Below are 20,480 nucleotides of genomic sequence, written 5' to 3'. Positions count from 1 at the left end.
GATTTACTGTCAGCAAGCCAGCTGCTGCACGTCTGCTGCCATGGCAAGTGCCCTTTGCACCACTGCTTCCCTCCTCAAGCCTTCTGCAGACCTGACTCTTTTTCTGTCCCCACTATCAGGAGAAGGCCTTGCTCATGCTCCAAAGAGAATGTAAGAGCTCTCACATGGGACCCCCTGTCACCCTTTTGCCAGCACCACAAGCCTGTGAGAGCTGGGCTCACCTGTCTCTCTCCCTTCTTGCTACCATCCAAGAGCTCTCTCTCCTGTGACACAGGCCCTGAATCCTCTCCTCTCACCTGGTGGGATGTTTGCTCCTGGCCATACCCTTGCTCCTTTCCATCATCAGCCTCATCCTCCAACGTGGAGGCTCCCCACACACACAGGCACAGAAGCTCCCGTGTTGACACCATTCCTGACCTGCAGCGCTTCACAGACACTCTTCTCACTGGGATGACTCATATTTCAAGGCTGCCAAATCCAGGGCCAGGTTAGGGTGAGGGGAGAGAGGCACTCCAAGGACAAACATAAGGGTGTCCTCCACTCAAGGCTGCCAAGGGCAAGGCTGAACAGGCACCCTGGCCTCACCCTCGCTGGGTGCACTTTCCTCAATTTCTCAGTAGCATTCCACAGACGACCTCCACCTCCTTAAAATCTCCACAAAGACACATTTTCTGCTTTTGCCTCCATGATGGTTTTTAAATTGTCATTGTTGCTTTTTTCTAGTCCCTCTTCTCAAACCTAAAATTAGAGCCTAACAATTTTAGCATCATCTCCGAGTCTTTGTTTGCAAGTATCTCGGCACCCTGTCAGTTAGCATGTTCTGCCAAACCATCTCATGGAAATCCTGTCTCCTTGCGTTCCCTTCATGTCCTCCTAGCTAATGAAGAACTTTCAGAAGAGCCACCGGCACCTGTCAGTCCCTAGTACATGGGGGACATAAGGCTGGATCTCTTATTTAGATCCCAAGACAACTCTCTAAGGTAGACGTTAGCATCCTCAAGATGCCCAAGGGGTGGCAGAGCCCGTTTTTGAATCTAATTAGTTCTGGCCTCAAAGACCTCATGGTACTGACCTTGGTGTAGGGCAAGAGAGAACCAGAAGGAGTGAGACCAACACAGCCTCATAATGTATACCACCGTGACCATGAGTATGACTGAAGTGGAAGTGGGTTGGCTGAACAGAAACACATCAGGTCTTGACGGGCTCCTAGATGCAGTCTTGAGGGCGTCTCTTCCAATGGAATCTCTTTTTTTCCCTTTCTGTTAAATTGGTCACCAACCACCTTCTGTTTAACTAGGCACTGTGTGACTTTATTTCAATTATTTGTTTTGCCCCCACCACTCTTGAGTTCAGGGATCATGTCTAACTCAGCCATGTCCCCAGCATCCTGCACAATAATTGGCACATAAGAGGCACTTGGTCACTGTTTTTTGGTCAAAAATATAAGATTTGTCCATCCCATTATTTAGCACTCACAGTACCCTGTCTTAGTTGGTTATTTAGGTCTTATTTCTGCAATTAAAAAGTCAGTTCATTGTGGGGAGGCAACTCAAATATTTTCTAAATTAAAAAAAAGAAGCTTCAGCAGTGACAAGCACCCTGACTAGGGAAGAACAGGCACATGGGTAATTTCTTTTGAATTAACTTTTTGATTTCCCTACTGCTGGTAATTTTCAGTTTGAACATGCTGATAGAATTCAGGCAGGGTAAAAGTACAGATCCAATTTTTCTTCCCTTCCATGCCCAGGCTAAACTTGGGTTCCCCAACTTAAATGGAAGGGGTGGATGTCAATAATAGCCTATAGCAACTCTTTTTGTTTTACTTGTATTCTTGTGGGAGTTTCATTTCCATTTCCTAAACTGACCAAGAAATCAATTCAGAATTAAAATAGTCCACGCACTTCACCTTGATTTGCTTATTTTTCTGTAGTAATTCCATGTACTTAAGACTCTGAACCCCTTGAAGATTTGATTTCGTTTTATCTGGAAGAGATCTCCTCAAGGAGGTCAGTGTCCTTGAAGTAAATATGTGGGGATTGTTTTCAAACTCTCTGTTGGATTCCCAACTGCCATTCTTTGATTTGCTTATTTATATTCAATGATATCTTCTACTTGAGACTACAAACTCCTTGAAGGCACAGATGATCCTTTAATCTGATTTGGACCATAATAATTATGATTCTATGCACATTTGGGTGCTTAATATTTCTTGATAATTACAAGACAGTGAATAAAGTGGAAAGGCTACTGAAATATTTTTATATACTTCTTAGTGAAAGAAATATTTCAATGCTGAATGATACCATTAAGTGACAGAGACAACTACAGAAAGGGGTTAAGAAAAATATTTAAGATAAAATTCTCATTTGCTGCATTTAAAGGAAAAATAAAAACAAATATGAAGCCAGTGGTAAATGATGCTACTTGTGAAAACAATATTATTAGAATATAAGTGAATACTGAAAAATATTTTAATTAACAAAATAAATCAAATGGAAAAGATTCCCTAAATAGAGCTCTAAAAGTGAGTCTATGTGTGTCTGGCTGCCATGACTAATTATGCACCCATGTAATGTGTGTTCAATTTGGGCTTATTTAAATAGCAGAAATGCTCATTACCCGCAGTCTATCTGTGAAGCTTCAGTAAACAGTTTAATGGTTTTTATGTTTAACCAATTTCATAAGTTCCTGTAATTTTAGCTTTAGCAGCTCATTAATGTTATTTTTTGATATTCATCTTATGGCTTTTTTTTTTCCTTGTCAATCGTCAGTAGGCACATTTCAACGAGAACTTGAAACACACAGTAGAATTTTGTTTAAACAATTTCAGTATGTAAGGAAATGCACAATTCAAAAGTGTAATGCATTTATATCGAGGACTGGCTGTATTATCATGCAGTCAAGAAATATTGTTGGTATTGGCAAAGGTTCTATTCAATGGGGCTCATCATGACAATAACAGAACACCCTCACTGAGTGCTTCCATGAGCCCGTGTCTGGTTCCAGGTGAGGCACTGTGTAGATTTTCTCTTGGAATCCTCACAGAATAGGTATTACCTCAGTTTTATAGTTGGGTAATGTGAGACGGCCATAAGTTACCCAGCTCACACACATAGGATTTAAACCTAACTGCAAATCAGCTGCATGTGTGGCTGGAAACACCTGCAGATATGCAGGGGCTTTTGGACAGACACACCCAGACTCAGGAGAGGGACCGTGTGCCTTGCAGTTACATACATCACAGGGATAAGTAAAGTTCCCATAGAAATAATATAAAAACAGTCAATAGTCATCCATTTATTTTTAAGTGGCATCAAGCACAACCTGGTTCATTCAGGGAATACTTGAATTAGAGACTATACTGGATACTTTGGATAAAAATACCAACGACCCTATATACAAGATGGAATATTATGCAGCCATAAAGAAGAACAGACTACGGACTTTGTAGCAACTTAGATGAATTTAGAGTCTATCATACTCAGTGATCTATCACAGACACAAAGAACAGAGTACTAGAGGTTCTCACTCATAAGTGAGCCCTGAACATTTACCATAATACTATAAGAAAGGGATCGGCTGGAAACTGTTGGGGGTTGGCACACTTCATTAAGGGTATCTGATCTCAAACCAGGTGAAGTGGCGACCAAAGGGAGGTCCAAACTTTATCTGTACGATGACCACTTGTCTACCTAATCCTCAATTGTACCCCACATCTTGAAAATAAAATAAATTTTAAAAAACAAACAAATAAAATAAAATAAAATACCAATGACCCCCCTGTGGTGGTATTGCCAACATAATTTAGAAGACATAAGATGCACAGAGTGAAACAGGATAAGTGCCAGAACCAGAAGGCAGCAGCCTAGTTGATCACATGTGCCCTGTGTGTGCAAAGGAACATATTGAATCCATACACCCCTTGAGATTCCCAGCACCCACCATCTCTGAAAGGAAACTCAGACACTTCAGCCTAATGCTAAAGATAGTTCATGGATTAGCAATGGCATGTTTTTCCACCCTGCTACTACTTCTGGTTGTATTCCCTAGGATTTGGCCAAAGGGACGACTACAAGTACTTACCCAACTATACTCACTCTAACAGGAAGGCACTTCCCCCAGCTCTGTTGAGTTCCTACCCAGTCCTCACCTCTATTACAAATGCCGCTGCCTTCATAGACCTGCCTATTCTTGCTGCTGAAAGTAATCTCTCCACCCCATGTGTTACACTAGCAGTGTATCTATTTCTCCTTGTGTTCCTGTCTACCTAATGGCCATTTTATAGGCATCTTTTCTGTTCTGTTAGACTGCAAGCACCTATAGACAGGGTCAATACACTCATTTGTGTGAGCCTTGGAGAACTTAGAAGAATTGTGTATACTTAATACAAGATCCAGCTGGTAAACACAGAATAAAAGAATGGGAAGCAAGAGACACACGTAAGTAGGTGGGCAGATTAGAAGGAAGTCAAAATGAAATTGAAGCATTTGGTCTTAATCCCACCACCAGAGAATAATTTTAGATTCTAAAGCATGAGAGTAATGTAATGAGACTGGTGATATAAAGGTTCATTTGGCTGCAGTGCTCAAATATAGGAGAAAAGATGGTCATGTTTAACCAAACAAACTGTTGATATACTTTGCAGAAGGCTTGGAAAATCACTGGATACGTGTCAAACACATTATACACATATACACACAAGCACACATGCACACACACATATATATGCTTGACATTCTTTTATACACTTGTATAAAAATGATTACATCAGTAAAATTCTTTGGAAAACACTTTAAAGAACCTTGTAATTACAAAATAATATAATATGCCTATCCTAGGGGGAGAAAAAAAGATTAGCACTGGATAGCACTGATGCACACACTGCTTGGCCAGTACCCCTGGGAGGATGTTACAGTTAATACTGCAAAGCCAGCATGTCACATTTGAATTGGGTGGCTTCCAAGTTTGGGGGAGAGATACCAATACAATTCAACATGATTTTCCAGTGTATAAAATAGCATGTATGCAGGTTAATGTATAATTTAACCAAAGACTAGCCTAGATAAATCTGTTGTCCCTTTTATATTGTGCTCTGAGTCAAACACAAAGTAATTAACAATAATAATTTCACTCTGCAATACAAAACAAGTATTATGAAGAACATTAATCTATATTACTTTATAATTTAACTAAATTTTACCTCTTGATTTTACATCTCATAGCAGCTTAGTGTAGCTTAACATTTTACAAAAATATTAGATTTCAAGATAACATTTTATTATACTACTAGCTAAGTAGTATTTAAAAGACAAACATGATAGCCCATCATCAGTAAAGTTCAGGCCATCTATTACACGCACTGTGTCTGTTACACTCACTGTATGTTCAAACTCATTGGCTATGTTTTATGATTTTTTTTGTTCTCTGAAACAATTATGTTATTTTTTCCACTTTCTATCTTCTTTCCCCAACAAAACTTGTTACATGCCACTGCTCTACTTCTTGTACGTAATCTTTGATTTGATGGAAAACTACTGATTTATCCACTGTCTCCCTGTAAGAATGCATATGATATCAACCACGAGTGAAACCTGGAAAATAAAGATAAGGAGGTCTCTGAACAGAGTTATTCACTGGGGAAACAAACCATTCCTATGCAGTTATTAGAGGGAAGTAAAATAATTACAGAAATATCACATTGTGCTTCAGATGGACGTCTAAGGCAGCCGTGGGTGATGAGAAGCTGACTACAAATCACTTTCAACACTGTTATCAGTTCGACCTCCCTCCTCATCACCTCCACCCTTTTGAAATAATTCCAGAAAAATTAAATGGGACTCCTGTGCAAGGATCCCATTATTTTGGATGGTTTTTCTGCAGAAATGCCAGCACTTGCATCAGAGCTCACTTCATCCTTTCTCTGCACAGCATGTCTCATAATGAAAAGATGATCAATCTTTCGGCCAGGCAAAAATCTTTCTGATAATAAGGGCAATTTTTGAAATATGCACAGTTTTACAATTAGGTTCCTGAAAATGCTTCTTGCCCAAAATATAATTAAAATCCTGGAAACGTACAGAGAAGACAAAAAAGGTCTATCCTCCACACAGCGTCAGCCAAAACAAAGGATATAGACATATTATCATAAAACAACATGGCAGCATGTGGAACCATTTGGTTTGGTCGAAGGGGGAGGGCAGAGCACCATGGGATAAACCATCCCACTGCCATGGCCTCCTCACAATACCTACCATCACAAAAGTGACATTCTCTTTTTCCTAATACAGTACATGGGAGACTTTGAATTTCCAGAATAACTTCCACAAATAGTACTTTATCATACTTTTAAAAAATTGTTATCTAAACCATAGACTACACCAGCTTTCATTCATTAATTCTATCCATGAATAACACTGTTCTAGGCAATAGGATATGGCATGAAAGAGACAAGCCCATGATATGTAATAAGTCCCATGTCGGTTTTCAGTTATTCTCTGTTTCCTTAGTTCCATTCCCCTGTCTCAGTTGCTCAGAGGATGGCAAGGTCAGGTCCAACACATCAGCATTTCACTTAGATCTGTTCTACCTCCTTTACTTGTGAGTTCTGCCAGCACTATAAACAGCTCCCATGTGGAGAAAGAATCCTTGGGATGACATTTATGGGGTCTCACAGCACCTTTCTTGCCTCTCTTCACAAAGCCAAAACCAGAATTCTCCCTAGTCTACCTGGAAGAAGAAGCTGGGCAAATGTCAGCCACCACTGTCACGCTGTAGCTTGAGAGCGGCCCCTTGGAGCATGGTTCTCTCTCTTCCCTCACCCTGTAAAAAGTCTACTGGGAAGTTTCCCAGAAGAGGACTAGTCTCACTGGACCATACCCTGTTTGGTAAAGAGGCTGGATGTGGGGTCATAGCTGGGAGATAAACAGCTGTTTATGGTGTTGCCGCACTCACAAATGAAGGAGGTAGAAAGCATGTAAGTGAAATGTTGATGTGTTGGATTTGGACTTGTGAGTCCTCAACCTGAGATAGGGGAATGGAACTCAGAAAACAGAGAATGACTGAAAATAGACATGGAAATGATTACGTATACCCTGCTCCTGAGTAACTATCTATGTCAGGCACTCAATATTAGAACATGCATTTGCCTAGTGAACCACCCCAAAATGGAATTTCTCATTTTCTAACTCCCAACTATCTAAGGAATATTATAAATGGTTCAAGGTACAAACAGAGGGAAGGAAGCCCTAGCACCTGCTTGAATTATTTCATTCAAGGTAAACGTCTCCCATATTTGCACTTCTCATTTACTGCCTCAATGTCGGTAGCATAAAACTGAAAATCCAGAGTTCAGCCCGGGGTCTTTGATTCTACATTTATTTGTGGCCATAATTTCTGCCTACACCCCTTCCTTATCCCTACCTGTATCCTACACTTAAAGAACCACACACTAGCTACTCCCCCTGAATGGAATTTTCCCCCACTGTCTGCACACGAGGCCATTTTTGTCAGCCTATACTTTTTGCAGATGATGTTCCCTCTAACAGGGAAACTCCTACTCAAACTCTAAAGCCCAGTCCAAATGTGATCTTGAATCAGCACATTATGTTGCAGTCTATGTATTCACACACCCGTTTTTTTCATGAGCCTATGTGTCCCTGAAGGGCAAAGATTCCTTGACTTACGTCTACATTCCTCGTACCTGGGCAGTGCCTAGAACACAGTTGTGCACCAAGAAATGTTCCTTGCATGGCAAATAATGGGAGAAAGAATAGAAGTAAAATTAATTCTATTTTAGAAACAAAAATGAAAAATTCAGGACTTCACTTATGAAGATGAGAACATGCATGAAACAAGTAGGCTGATGACAACTTTCTGAAGACTTTTTGTGGGCTTTTTAAAATGACTGTAAAGTGACTGCTTAATCTAACAATGTGGAGTTGAACAAATTGCATAACCTCGCTGTGGTTTCCCTCCCTCCCACCCCCACTCCACCTGGATACGCCCACACATCACGCAGATTTCTGCTTACAACCCACTTCCTCTAGGAAGCATCCCTGAACAATCAGGCTCTGTGCTGTACTTCCCTGGGACTCCAAACTTCTCCCAGTACAGCTGATTGTTATTGTGAGTCTTCTCTGTTAAATTAGGCATCCTGAGGCCAAGTGTGCATTTCTCTTTTCAGCACACAATCTTGGAACCCAGCTCATCGCCTGCATTAGCCATCAGAAGATATTAAACAAATAAACCTGTGAAATGAGAGGACTAGAACAGATGGCCTTTCAGGTCTCTTCCAGCAATGTACAACTATGAGTAAGGAAAACCCCAAAGCAAGTTTTGATCATAGCATGCCACATGTTATGCTGAACTGGTCACTTGCATTTCCAATTCTATCTCATCCACTCTCAGCTATATTAACCATTAGCAAGTCCCTTTTCTCTAAGGTTGTGCCCTCAGTCACTTTATTGTCATGGAATAAAGTGCAGCAGTCTTTAATCTGTTTTTTGAAACTTTATTGCAAATATTTGTTTATAAAAATGCATATAAGTTGGGCATAGTGGCTGCAATCCCAGCATTTTGGGAGGCCAAGGCTGGAGAACAGTTTGAAGCCAGGAGTTTGAGACTAGCCTGGACAACACAGCAAGACCTCATTTCCAAAATAGATTTAAAAATTAGCCAGGTGTGGTGGTACACACCTGTAGTCCCAACACCTGTATTCAGAAGGTTGAGGCAGAAGGATTGCCTAAACCTGGGAGGTTGAGGCTATGGTGTGCACTTCAGCCTGGGTGACAGAGTGAGACCTTGACTCAAAAAAAATTAAATTAAATTAAATTTAAAAGTAAAATAAAAAATAGCAGCAAAAGTTTGACCAATTATAAAAGTTTCTCAATTGAGTGTCCCATTCTTTCTCACACTTTTATTTTTGGTGAGGAAGAAGAACACAGAGTGGACAATCATGCAAAGAAAATTTTGCAAATCCCTAAATACCACCAGCACCTCCTAGAATAGATGTTCTATTGTTTGAAAAATGGCATATGCTGGTAACAAAAGAAAAATAGGTGTTATTAAAATGTCTTAGTGCTCTTAATTTTATTAATAAATAAATAATTAATAAATAAATGAATTAATAAATAAATAACATTGTAATTAGGAGTAAAACAAATCAAACATCCTGATTCCAGGTCTTTTAAAGCACAAGTAACTGCCGTTATTGAATACATATCTCACCTCGTGCCCACATTAAAACATATCACATGTTCTCACTCATAAGTGGTCCTTGAATAACTATCGTAATACTATAAGAAAAGGATTGATAGTGGCGGGAAACTACTGGGGGGCAGGGAGGGGAAGGGAGGTGGGATTAATGGTAGTCGATATCGGTCTGGGGATGGGGGGGCACACCTCATCAACAAAGGTACCTGCACAATGCATATTTGTATACCTAACCCTTAACTGTACCCCACAATTTTAAAATAAAAAATATGGGGAAAAAACATTTTTCATAGTTTTTCTCCAACACCTAAATAATGAAGAAAAAAAAATGGACACATTTGAAAAATTTCTGAACCGCATTATCAGAGTCTCTGTGGCCATTTCTTGCCTAACAGCCAGCTTCGAGTTCTGTGTTGGGCCAGAATGAGGCAAATTAACCCAGGCCGGCACCTTTTCTCAGTGTGAGGGCAAGTGAATCAAGGCCACACTGGAGGCTGGTATCGATAGAATGTTTGATTTACCCCATGAGGCTCTCAAAAACTTTTCTGAGGACCTCCTAATAAGAGGGAAAGAGGGACTGATGAGTGATGTTAAAACGTTTTTTTTTTCTTCCCCCAAACACTCCCTTATGGAACAAATTGCAATCAATATCATCAAGGGAGTTGATTTCTGAGAGTTGCATTAAAGATTCAGAAAGATGTGAGTTTCGTGTTTCCCTGTTATCTCTGGCTCCCAGGGAGTGCGCAGGAAAAATTTGGTGCTGGGGGATGCACATGGACCCCTCTATTGAAAGGGCCGTGCCTGACCCACTGTCCAGGGTCCAGACCCTCCACTGTCTGCTGAGCCGCGTATGCAGCACTGCACGGAATTCGCTTCATCCACACCTCATCCTGTCTTCTCTTTCGCCAAATGCAGGGTTTTGCACCTACTTACATCATCCCACAATCTTCAAGCACTTAAAAACTCAAACTTAGTATCCTCAAAAGTGTTTCTGTCTTTCCCTTCTTAAAATAAAAATGAACAATCATCTTAGACTAAAGAAACAAAAAATTTGATCCAATTTCACCATTCTGAAGAGGAAAAACTAAAGTCATTTAAAAAATATTTTGGTTTTTTATATACCTGGTTCGTGAAAATCAAAATGAACATTTCTAAAAATAAAAAATATTTGAAAAAATTCCTTTTAATGGTATAAAAAATCTGAATTTATAATTTAAAATGTATATAATAGAGTTACAACTGTCTAATTTTTTCTTCAAATAAAACCAACCAAATCTATTGAATATTGTCATTTTAAAACATCATAAATGTAAGAGCATCTGCTTCCTTTTTTTTTTGCAAAGACATGTTGAAAGGTCCTGATTTTCAAACGTTTTTATTCCTAGACAACACTGTTAGCATCATGAGTAGAATATAACTCAATGTAATCACTAAATCACAGTTTTGTTACACAATAATATCGGTAACTTAGGAGATGCCTACTATGTGCTAGGCCTATTTCTTGATTCTTTACATATATTATTAATTTAATTCTTGTTAGAGCCACTCCAGGAGGGGGATATTATCATCATCCCTCTAAACCATGAGGACCACTAGTCCAGGGACACTAAGTAGCTCATAAAGATAATGAAGTCAGGAAGGAAGAGCCCAGATTCCCGGTGGGCAGCCTGACCTGAGCCCCTCCTCTGAGTCGATACACCAGATGGACTCTCACCAGTGTAATATTTATTGGCTTACAAAGAATGCAACATTCTGTGCCAAAACAAAAGAAAAATCAATACCAATTGAATAATATAATTATTTTTCTTTTACATTTTCTAAGAAAAATAAACCAAGCCAACCCCATTGTAGAAAAAATAACAACTAGTTGTAAAAAAATTAATATCCTAACTAATGAACCAAGTCAAGTTCAATGCACAAATATCTTCGTGTTTCTACTAAGGGCACATTTCTGGGTTAGTTGCCATTGGGACTACAACTTACTCTAAAAGTATAATCCTTGCCCTCTTCGAGTTTACAGTCTAATTTGAAGATATATTAAATAGGTTCTAGACTAAAAGACATAGATCTCGTCAAGGATTTCAACTTCAAAAGAATGAGAAGATGGTTGTGGTGGAGTGTAGGGAAGAAGTAGTCTCAGAAAGGGCTACAGTCGCTCATTCAGTTATCTGATACATACTCAAAGAACCAAAGAGCTATTTCACCAGAATAATTGCTGATGTTTATTTCTGCTAAGAATAGTGTCCATATTTATGGCATAAGTGTGATAGCTTTTCTATAAGCTTTTGAGGCACTTATCATTTTTATCACAGGAAATATTTATTGCTGATATATTGGGTACATAATACTAAATAAAGTTATTTTCTATTCTCCACGTGAAACACAAATCAAGGGGCTTGCAAAAGTCATATAATAGATCAGGTAAAAAAGTGATGTTAAAATTTTAATCTCTTTTAAATTTTCCAATTTAGGTTACCTTTTAAAATTTGCATTATTGATCTATTCAAGATTCTAAAAGCATTTTCACTTAAAATATTATTATAATAAGAGACTGCTGAGAGTATAAATTATCACTCTATAGGGACTCTGTCAAGCTTACTTTATTCTTTGAATTCTTGGGTATTTATTAAAGTAATGCATCACCAAAGAGTTTCTGAGTTGCCATTATGGAATCTGCCCTGTGCTGGGTATTTGGAGGAATAAATAGGGGTAGTGGAAAATAAAGTCCATAGTATACACATAAGGTCTTTGGCTGATTTTCCAGAGTGTTGGAGAGCAGAAGCTTTGTCCTATAGTCTAAGGTAATGCTGGGTAATTTTTTAAAAATCTGAAATCAGAAAATTACATCTGGGGAAATAGTTTGCACTTTTGCCAAGGGAGCACAATGGTACCCCCCCAAAGTAATGGCTAAGTCGAGAAGATAACTGCCTTAAGAAAACCTGATCAGGTAAACTTTCTATATTTTGTGCAAGTCTCCCTTAATGCACTTATTCCTCACCTTGTAAAACAATTAGTTGTTTGTAGGTCAGCCTCCACCTCCTTCTGTGAGATTTTAAAGTTCAAGCAATGACTCATTTTTGTACTTTCCAGAATACAATTTGGCACCCGGCAGTCACTAGATACTTGGTAAGTGTCTGTCACATGCATGGACAAAAATACAGGATGAAAGGAGGTCTTCTGGGACGTGGGGAGCAGAGAATTAGATTTCAGAGTCATTTTACACAGAAGAGAAATAGTGCCTACTGTAAGCTAGCCACCACCTGGCACACAGGGGTTCATTTATATTGTTTGAGGAATAAAAGCACGCATGCATGAATGAATGAATGAGACCATCCACTCACTAAGGAATAAATATATTAAGAAGAGAAAATAGGCAAATTGTGAACTCTGGAAAGTACTATAAAGTAAAAAGCTTTACAGTGAAAGAGAAGCAGTTATTAAGGGACAGGCTAAGAAACAGTTAACAGGAGATAGCGTGTCATAAACGTAACACAACACTAGTTTTGTTTCCAAAGTCCTTTCACAATTATTTCATTTTAACTCTGACAATAACCCCGATAAGTGATGAAAGAAGGATTATTAGGATTGATTTTTGTTTGCTTGTTTTTTAATAGATGAGGAAGCTGAGCTTCAGAGAGGTTCGATATCTTGGAGGGAGCATTTCAAACAGAAATAAATATTTAACATTGACACAGGCAGGAAAGAGAGTGAAGACCGAAAAGACGTCACTGCATTTGGTGCACGGTTCATTGGAGCCTGTGCAAAGTGAGGTTGGAAAGATGGGAAGGGGTGATGGTAGAAGAGTGATAACACGATTTTCTTCTTCTTACCCAAATGGACAACTTGTTTCCAGACAACTGGTTTCTGCCATACCTTAAGTATGCGGGTACACATGAAAATGTTCTGACTTTCAAATTATTAAGATTTTAAATGCCAGTTGGGGAAGATCTTCTTGCTCAAGTTCTAACAGTGTTTCTCCCCACCGCTTTGTTTGTCACCATCCAAAAACCAGGATTGAAAGCTTGTACATGGGAGGGGAGGCGTGAAGGCTCTCACACTGCAGTGCCTGACCCCTCTGCCTTGAGGGCAACTTATGAATGTGAACATGAAGGGCCTGGTCAAGCAAATAATTCCTCCCAAGAATAATTCTCCAAGCATTTATTACCTCAAATCAAAGCAAGGGAAAGGGCATCGGGAAATCTATTTTTCTTGATGTCTCATAATGTCTAAGGGGTAGAACAGGTGAGGCACTTGGAAGAAACATACACAGGTAAACTCTGGAATAAAATGGCCTTGTCAAATTAGGATAGATCAAATTTTCTTCTTCTTGCTATTTTAAATATGTTCATCTCTTACTCTTCACACACACACACACACAAACACACACACACACACACACACACACACACACACACTCACTCACAAACTTGCCAGAATCACATCTGAGATGGCAAACACTATTTTCTCTGCTCTCCGAATAACATCTGCTTAGGTTTATTTAGGAAAAGATGCATTTTCTTTAATATTGGGATTGCCAGTGGTGGAACATAAATTTATGGAGGTAAGCTAAACTATTTTTTGATAGGTGAATCATCAGCAGATGCTAAATATGATTTAACATTTTACACAATCTTTGGTGATGTGCAGAGTAGTAAGAACAGTATGGTTATTTTAGATAATAGAATGCAATCTACACATTGTTCTTTTCTTCCTTCCTGAATTCAGTTAATAAATAAACCACAATGTGATTGTGTCTACCTACCACAGAAATATCTAGATGAAAAGTGACAAATTCAGACCATCATCCAGCTATCTAAAAACATTTATCTTGATGACATTAAACATCTGGATGTTTCCAAATACTAAGAGGTCTGATGTCCTGCAGATAAAATGCCCTGATGACTAGTTCAGTTTTTCTTTATCTGTTGCATAAAAATGTACATTTGCATGTATATATCTCTTTCTATTTCAGACACAGAATGCAATTGAAGCATGGATATAGCAAGAAGTCATAGACAGCAATTTTCAGTTCAGCTTTGTTGTTGTTTTTGTTCTTAATGAATCTCTGACCAGAGAAACAAATTTTATTTTCCCTTCAATAAATACAAATTGTCATTTCAGTAGTGTGAATTAAAAGGTAAAGGATTTGCAAAATGAGATTCCCTAGGTACCTAGGCTTCCATCCACAATGATCACACTCCCTCGCTCAAACACACACACAAAAACTCTGTGGAAGTTGTATAACATAGAGGAGTTGTTGTTATTGACTGACTTACTATTCATTTTAAATGCTATATAAATTATCTCTTTTTAAAAGCATTTTGTTCTTCCTTAGCATGTCAATTCTTCCCATCCTGGTGAAATGATAGGATTTCTAATTTGATCATTTTGATGTTTATAGTTATAGTTTGGCATGAGGGTAGTATTGTACGTGAATTCTATTTTTGGGTATTAGATCTCAATTTGTCTGAATCATTGAAGATTTGCTGTTCCAACTTCTCTGCCCCATTTTCCTACTTGAGTCTAAGTGAAAAAAAAAGTCATTCTTAAACAGGAAACAAGGCAGAGATCATAAAGTAGAATATGTATTTTGGCTATCAGCCTAAAAGAAAGATGGAAGTTCTTTTCCATTTTTACCACTTTAAAAATAGTTCTGTATAAGGATTAAATATCATTTCTAAGTCTTTTGAACCAAGATTGCGTATGCTTCATATTAGAAGAGAAAAAATGAATGCTAAAGTGAAAAATGGTTCCGTGAAAGCTGGAACCCGCCATGGCACTAACATGACAGACAACTATATAACACACTCCACTCCCCAGAGCTCTACCTTTAGGGTCACTCAGAACTGAGCCAAAGGCACTGATGACCACGTCGGCCTTCAGCTGGACCATCTGATCTTCGTCCTCTGTCCAGTTTCCAGCTTCATCTTGCTCTGTCCGAGCAAACCGCATAGCAACAATTTTTCCACCTTTCACTATCACCTTCCGTGGGGAGAGGAAAGGCAAAAATTCACACTTCTCCTCCTTAGCAAGTTCCATCTAAAACAAAACAGAACAGAGAAAAAAACATTTGAAAATGTTCCTTATTATACACATTTGACTTTTGATTCAATTCTACATGCTAAAGCTTATGATGGTTAAATCAACATGAAACTTTTCTTTCCTCCAAAGTTGAGTTTCGGTTCTCAGCAATTTACATTTTGTAAACCACTGGCTCAGGGAAGCCTTGAATCTGAACTGTGATGCGGACGTTTACAGAGCCTGGCACTATGAGCCATTCCTCAAGTGTCAGTAAGGCGTGCCCTACAGTGAATGGTCTGTGGGGTTTCTCACAGGGGTAACTTATTTTCATACTTTTTTTCTGCAGGCTAAGCTCTCTTCCTCATCATGCCACATATCAAAATAAATACTTCTGTCTATTACCATGTCGCACATAACCAAGTGGGAAAAAAAGTCAATAAAAGTGGGTAAGCCAATCTGTACAAACACATGATGAGAATGGAAGGTAGGAGAAAAAATTGTCAAAGTGTAGAACCAAGAAGTCAAAAACACGTATTGTTCCATTTACAAGAACACAGATACAAATACTACAAGTGAAAATTTGAAGAAAGAGAAAAAAGTGAGTTCTTCCTGACAAATTCCCAGTCCCTTCCCACCTCCCACCTACTTCATTCTACCATAAAATCAGGATACCCTGGTTTTTGTTTGTTTTCATAACTATAATGGAATGTCCCTCAGGAAGGAATATGAATATTTACTATTTGTTTATTTTTCCACTCCATTTCTGGGGAAATTCAGGCCTCTGTCAATGTGATCTGAACTAGCATGTTGTGTGTTCTTTTTTTACAAGTAAAAATGTCCCACTGAAGAGGTCAAGGATGTCCGGTCCTATTGTTTCCCTTCCTCGTGAAAGAGATTCTCATAGTACCCTGACTAGTGACTCCTACTGAGAAGGCTGCCTGAGATTTCAAACCCAGAATTACCTGGGTTACACAAAGGTGGAAGAACTGACGCCCAATGGGCTCAACATTGTAATTAAGCTAAGGACCAATATTTCAGCAATTTGTCCATGATTGGGGTTCCTAATTGGGTATGTTCATGATTACATGGAGGGCTTGTTAAAACAGACTGCTTGGGCCCACTCCCACTGTTTCTAATTCTGTAGGATTTGCATGTCTAAAAACTGTACAGGGTGACACCTTGCTAAACACTTATTAGATCCTAGTTGATGGGCTCAGAACTCAGCTGATCTGTGCAACACATTTTCAAAGACAGTAACATTGTCCCCAAGGAGAAAAAATTAATTCTCGGGGGAAAAAATCTTAGAAATCATAATGGTTTGTGTCCCCTTCAAAGTACTACCATACATGAAGAGATTTGCAGAATATCTGTAGTGTTAAAATTATGGGAATTAGGGAAACAAATCTAAAGAGACCCCAAACATGGGTAGGAATAACAACTGGCTAGGAAATGCTGGTCTATACTATACATTAGCATGATTCAGTCCATGACTTGATTAGAATAACTTTTTGATCTGCCTTAAAGACTCTTGCCTATCATATCACCTTTAAGTTGCGTAGCACTTCGAGCTTTTGTCTTCTTGTTTGTATTTTTTTATACATGAAAATTAAATGGTATAGAACATATGCTATCTCTAATGCAGTAAGATGAGAGGAGAAACTTAGGTCCTTTTTTAAAACCTTATATGTAGCATATGTGTATTTTTAATATTGTTCTTCAAATATTGGCTTAAAAATTGGAACCATGTGGGCAATTATTACACAGTACTTTCATTTTAAAAGAAATAAGCAATGTAAAACATAGTGGCTATGTGGGATATTATGGGTGGTGAGTATCCCAAAGGGTATAAACTGCTCACTGTTCAGACAGGGAGATCAGAGGTGCCTGGAAGTGAAACAGATTTGAAACCCACTCTTACAGCTTCCTTAGGGTGTTTCCTGATATATAAAATGGGGTAACAGTTTCTCATTATTTAGGTTATGGTGTTACTTAAAGCAACTCAGAAAGGTAGAATGCCTCACACAATAACTCAGCACACAGAAGGCCATGTATTCAGAGTTGCTACTCTTTGAATTCACTTTTTTCTCATAATTATTCTTCAGCTGTCCAATACCACTTATCAACTGGACTGTGATTTCAAGAGAAAGGTGGCCCAATAACGAAGGTTTAAAAAGGAAGGCCAAAGACATAGGCTCCTCTTTAATTTTCTACAAGATAAAAATGTATGATTTCTGGAAGGCAAACTGTTCCTTGAATAATTCAAGTTACAAGATAAATATGGTTCCGGTACATAAGATATGTTTCCTGTATTACTTCTGTCACATCCATGTAATGTAGCACCTTAGAACTATCAATATAAACCAGCCTATTGTGTCTCAAAAATGTCAAGTGATGCTAAATTTTAATGATAATGCCACACTTGATTGAATAACAATGCCAAATGTTTATGGTTTAAATAAATCAATATGCAGTGTTATCTATAACACTGCTATTTTCTGTGGAGACCAGAAATAAAACACCAACCCACATCATTCCTATTGAGGTTAGGTAGGATCTGTTTGATCCCCTCTATCTTCCTTACCTATTAGTCATTCAGATAATATCTCTTATTATACAGATTATCACTTAATGCATTTTGGAAAATTTGGCATTAAATTTGGCAACAGAAAAAAAAACTTCTAAGAATTTACAATAAAGATTGTCGATGATTTATGCCTGAGCACGTTTTTTAAATATTCTTACCATGGTTTTGTTTTTGCAGCACGTGAAAGCCATGTATATTTCTGAACATAAGCTGATTTTTTACATGTGCTCAGCTCACATCATAATTTTCTATGTGCACCAGGCTTGAAAACGTATAGTCAAATACATAGCATTCTGCCAACTATCTGACAGAAGTTGGGTGATATAAACCCTGACCGCCAACGAGATTATTCTGCATTTTTGCTTTTGAAATTTTAGAGATGTTCTTTACTCTCTAAGATATATAAAATTGGACTACTGGGCAACGAATATAAATCACATTACTGTTCGCTATTTTACTACTAACTAGCTAGATTTTCCATTTGTGTAAGAGAGAGAAAATGTTTAAAGGAAAAACTAGAAATATTGTTTGAATATATATATTTATTCGGAAAGTACTAATATTGTATTGGGAAAAGAGGAACTGAGATCACAATAAGACTGATGCTGGGAAGAAGGGAAACAGTTGGACAAGGAGAGCACAGAGTTGTGAGTGCAGGGGGGCTGCCTCCATGCCCACTTTAAATGTGAGCTGGACTTTCTTCAGAAGCAGGGTCCAGTCACCCTCGATGCAGTCTCCAGGTCTACCCCCAGTCTTGTTCCTCAACATGGTTGATCCAGATACTTGTCTTATATGCCTGCTTCCTGATCACCAGTCCCCTACAAAAAAGCTCGCTGCAGTCTGCTTGACTGGTCCCGCTAATCCTACACCCTGCAGAGACTGTGTAGACATGCCACAGTGACCGTCTCTCAGTCACTGCGTGAACTCCTGGAACTCGTGCCTGTTTGCTTTAAACCTGCCAATTCACAGTTTCCATTTGAAACCTGTTTGGAAAGTACACTGGACACAAAAAAGACATTGACCCACTGGTGTCTCTATCTCTCTGTCTCTGTCTCTCTTTCTCTGTCTCCCACTCATTGAAGGAGTGCTCCCCATCTTAAAGATCCTATATATTTTTTTGAGTTGATGTTATTTTGCCAAGTGAAATATGCTTTCAATTATTTGTAGACAACATAGAGATTTATTTTCACTATTTAATAAATCTAACGAGATATAATAATATTTGTAATAGGTATTCTTTTAAGTGCTTTACATGTAACCCATTTAATCTTCACACAGAAAATATCATAAAACCTATATATTGGCTATTATAAAAAAGTACTTAGCTTCAAATCAACGCTGTCCCCTTACTCTGGTGCAAAAAGCAACACTGCACCGGACAGCATTGTGATTTTACAGACTTAGCACACAACCTTAGACCTCACAAAACACCTGTGTGTGAAATGGCATTATTTTATTCCTGTGGAAGAAAAACTGAGACTCAGAGAAACCAAAGATACATTAAGGAATGAAAAGATTTTAGCCAAAATCCTGATCTGGCCCAAACTAAATCCTTTATGTCCAAGGATAGTAATCAAAGTACATTTGAAACCCCACAATTTTAAAATAAAATAATAATTATGATTCTAGTTGCTGAACAAGGAGAGTGAAAAAGTAAAAGACCTGGTTAAAGGGCTGGCCCTTTTGGGAAGATGGGATACACACTTCCCAGTCTAAGGATGTCTAGAGGTGCCGTAAAGTCATGAAATACAAGAACAAAGGGATGGACTTATAAGTTCATGTTGAAAATGAGTTAATGGAGACACCTTGAATCCAGAGAAAAGGTAAGTTTAGAACAAAAAATTTAAAAATTTAAAAAATAAAACTACTTCACAAAGTGGACAGTAGAGACATAGAGCACATTATCTCAAGATATAGAAGTGGGAAAAAATAGATTTTAGAAAGTATTTTTCAACATTCTAAGTGCAGAAGGACTACCTTATGCAGCCTTCTACGCCTAATGTCCAGGAGTGATACTCAAACAGTTAACAACTGATATGAACATGAACATTCAGAATATATGCCAGCCAATATGCCACACGGAGTGGCATCAAGTGAATGCCACATGGCAGCAGGGCATCACATAGGGCACAGTCCATCAAAATGATTGGCACACAGTAGACCCTGAATACAGTTTTGCTTACTAGGATGAATGACAAATTACTATTAGACTCTGAAAGACATTCTAATTAAGGACAAGTCAACCAACTGCTAGTAATGCATGAGTGGCTGTTCAACACCATTCCAATGCAAACAACACAGGTATGAAGAAGTCATATACCTGACCAGATCACCCTTTGCTGCCAGTTAGAATAAAAAAAGCATGTGGGGTGGGAGGATCCCTTGAGTCCAGGAGGTTAAAACTATGGTGAGTCGTCATCATGCCATTGTACTCCAGCCTAGGTGACAGAGCAAGACCCCAACTCAAAAAAAGGCAAATGGTGTTCCTCCTTGGCTGTCAGTTATACTGCCATTAGGAAAGATGCACCAGATTGACCAGTGGTCTAGCCACATGCAGTGTCTTAATATTTTACTGTTCAAATCAACCAGCCTTCTGTGCTAAGTAATCCACAGATGTCAGTGGTAGTGCCTTTTAATGCCTAATGTTTGTCAATAGCCATTCACA

The 20,480-nt window shown here is 38.5% G+C and overlaps 1 protein-coding gene across 1 annotated transcript in view; it reads right to left on the bottom strand.

The window, feature by feature from the left end:
* Positions 1-20,480, bottom strand: part of LOC103263796 (dihydropyrimidine dehydrogenase [NADP(+)]) — a 405,431-nt gene that overhangs the window by 230,769 nt on the left and 154,182 nt on the right. Inside the window, 1 exon segment of the mRNA XM_021714144.1 lies at positions 15,039-15,249. Coding sequence (XP_021569819.1) covers positions 15,039-15,249 — 211 coding nt within the window.

The sequence above is a fragment of the Carlito syrichta genome, unplaced genomic scaffold (genome assembly GCF_000164805.1).
Source record: "Carlito syrichta isolate Samal-C Ts95f unplaced genomic scaffold, Tarsius_syrichta-2.0.1 Scaffold305265, whole genome shotgun sequence".
Lineage (NCBI taxonomy): Eukaryota > Metazoa > Chordata > Mammalia > Primates > Tarsiidae > Carlito > Carlito syrichta.
Note: the sequence above shows the minus strand (reverse complement) of the source record. Positions and strands in the feature narration are given on the sequence as shown.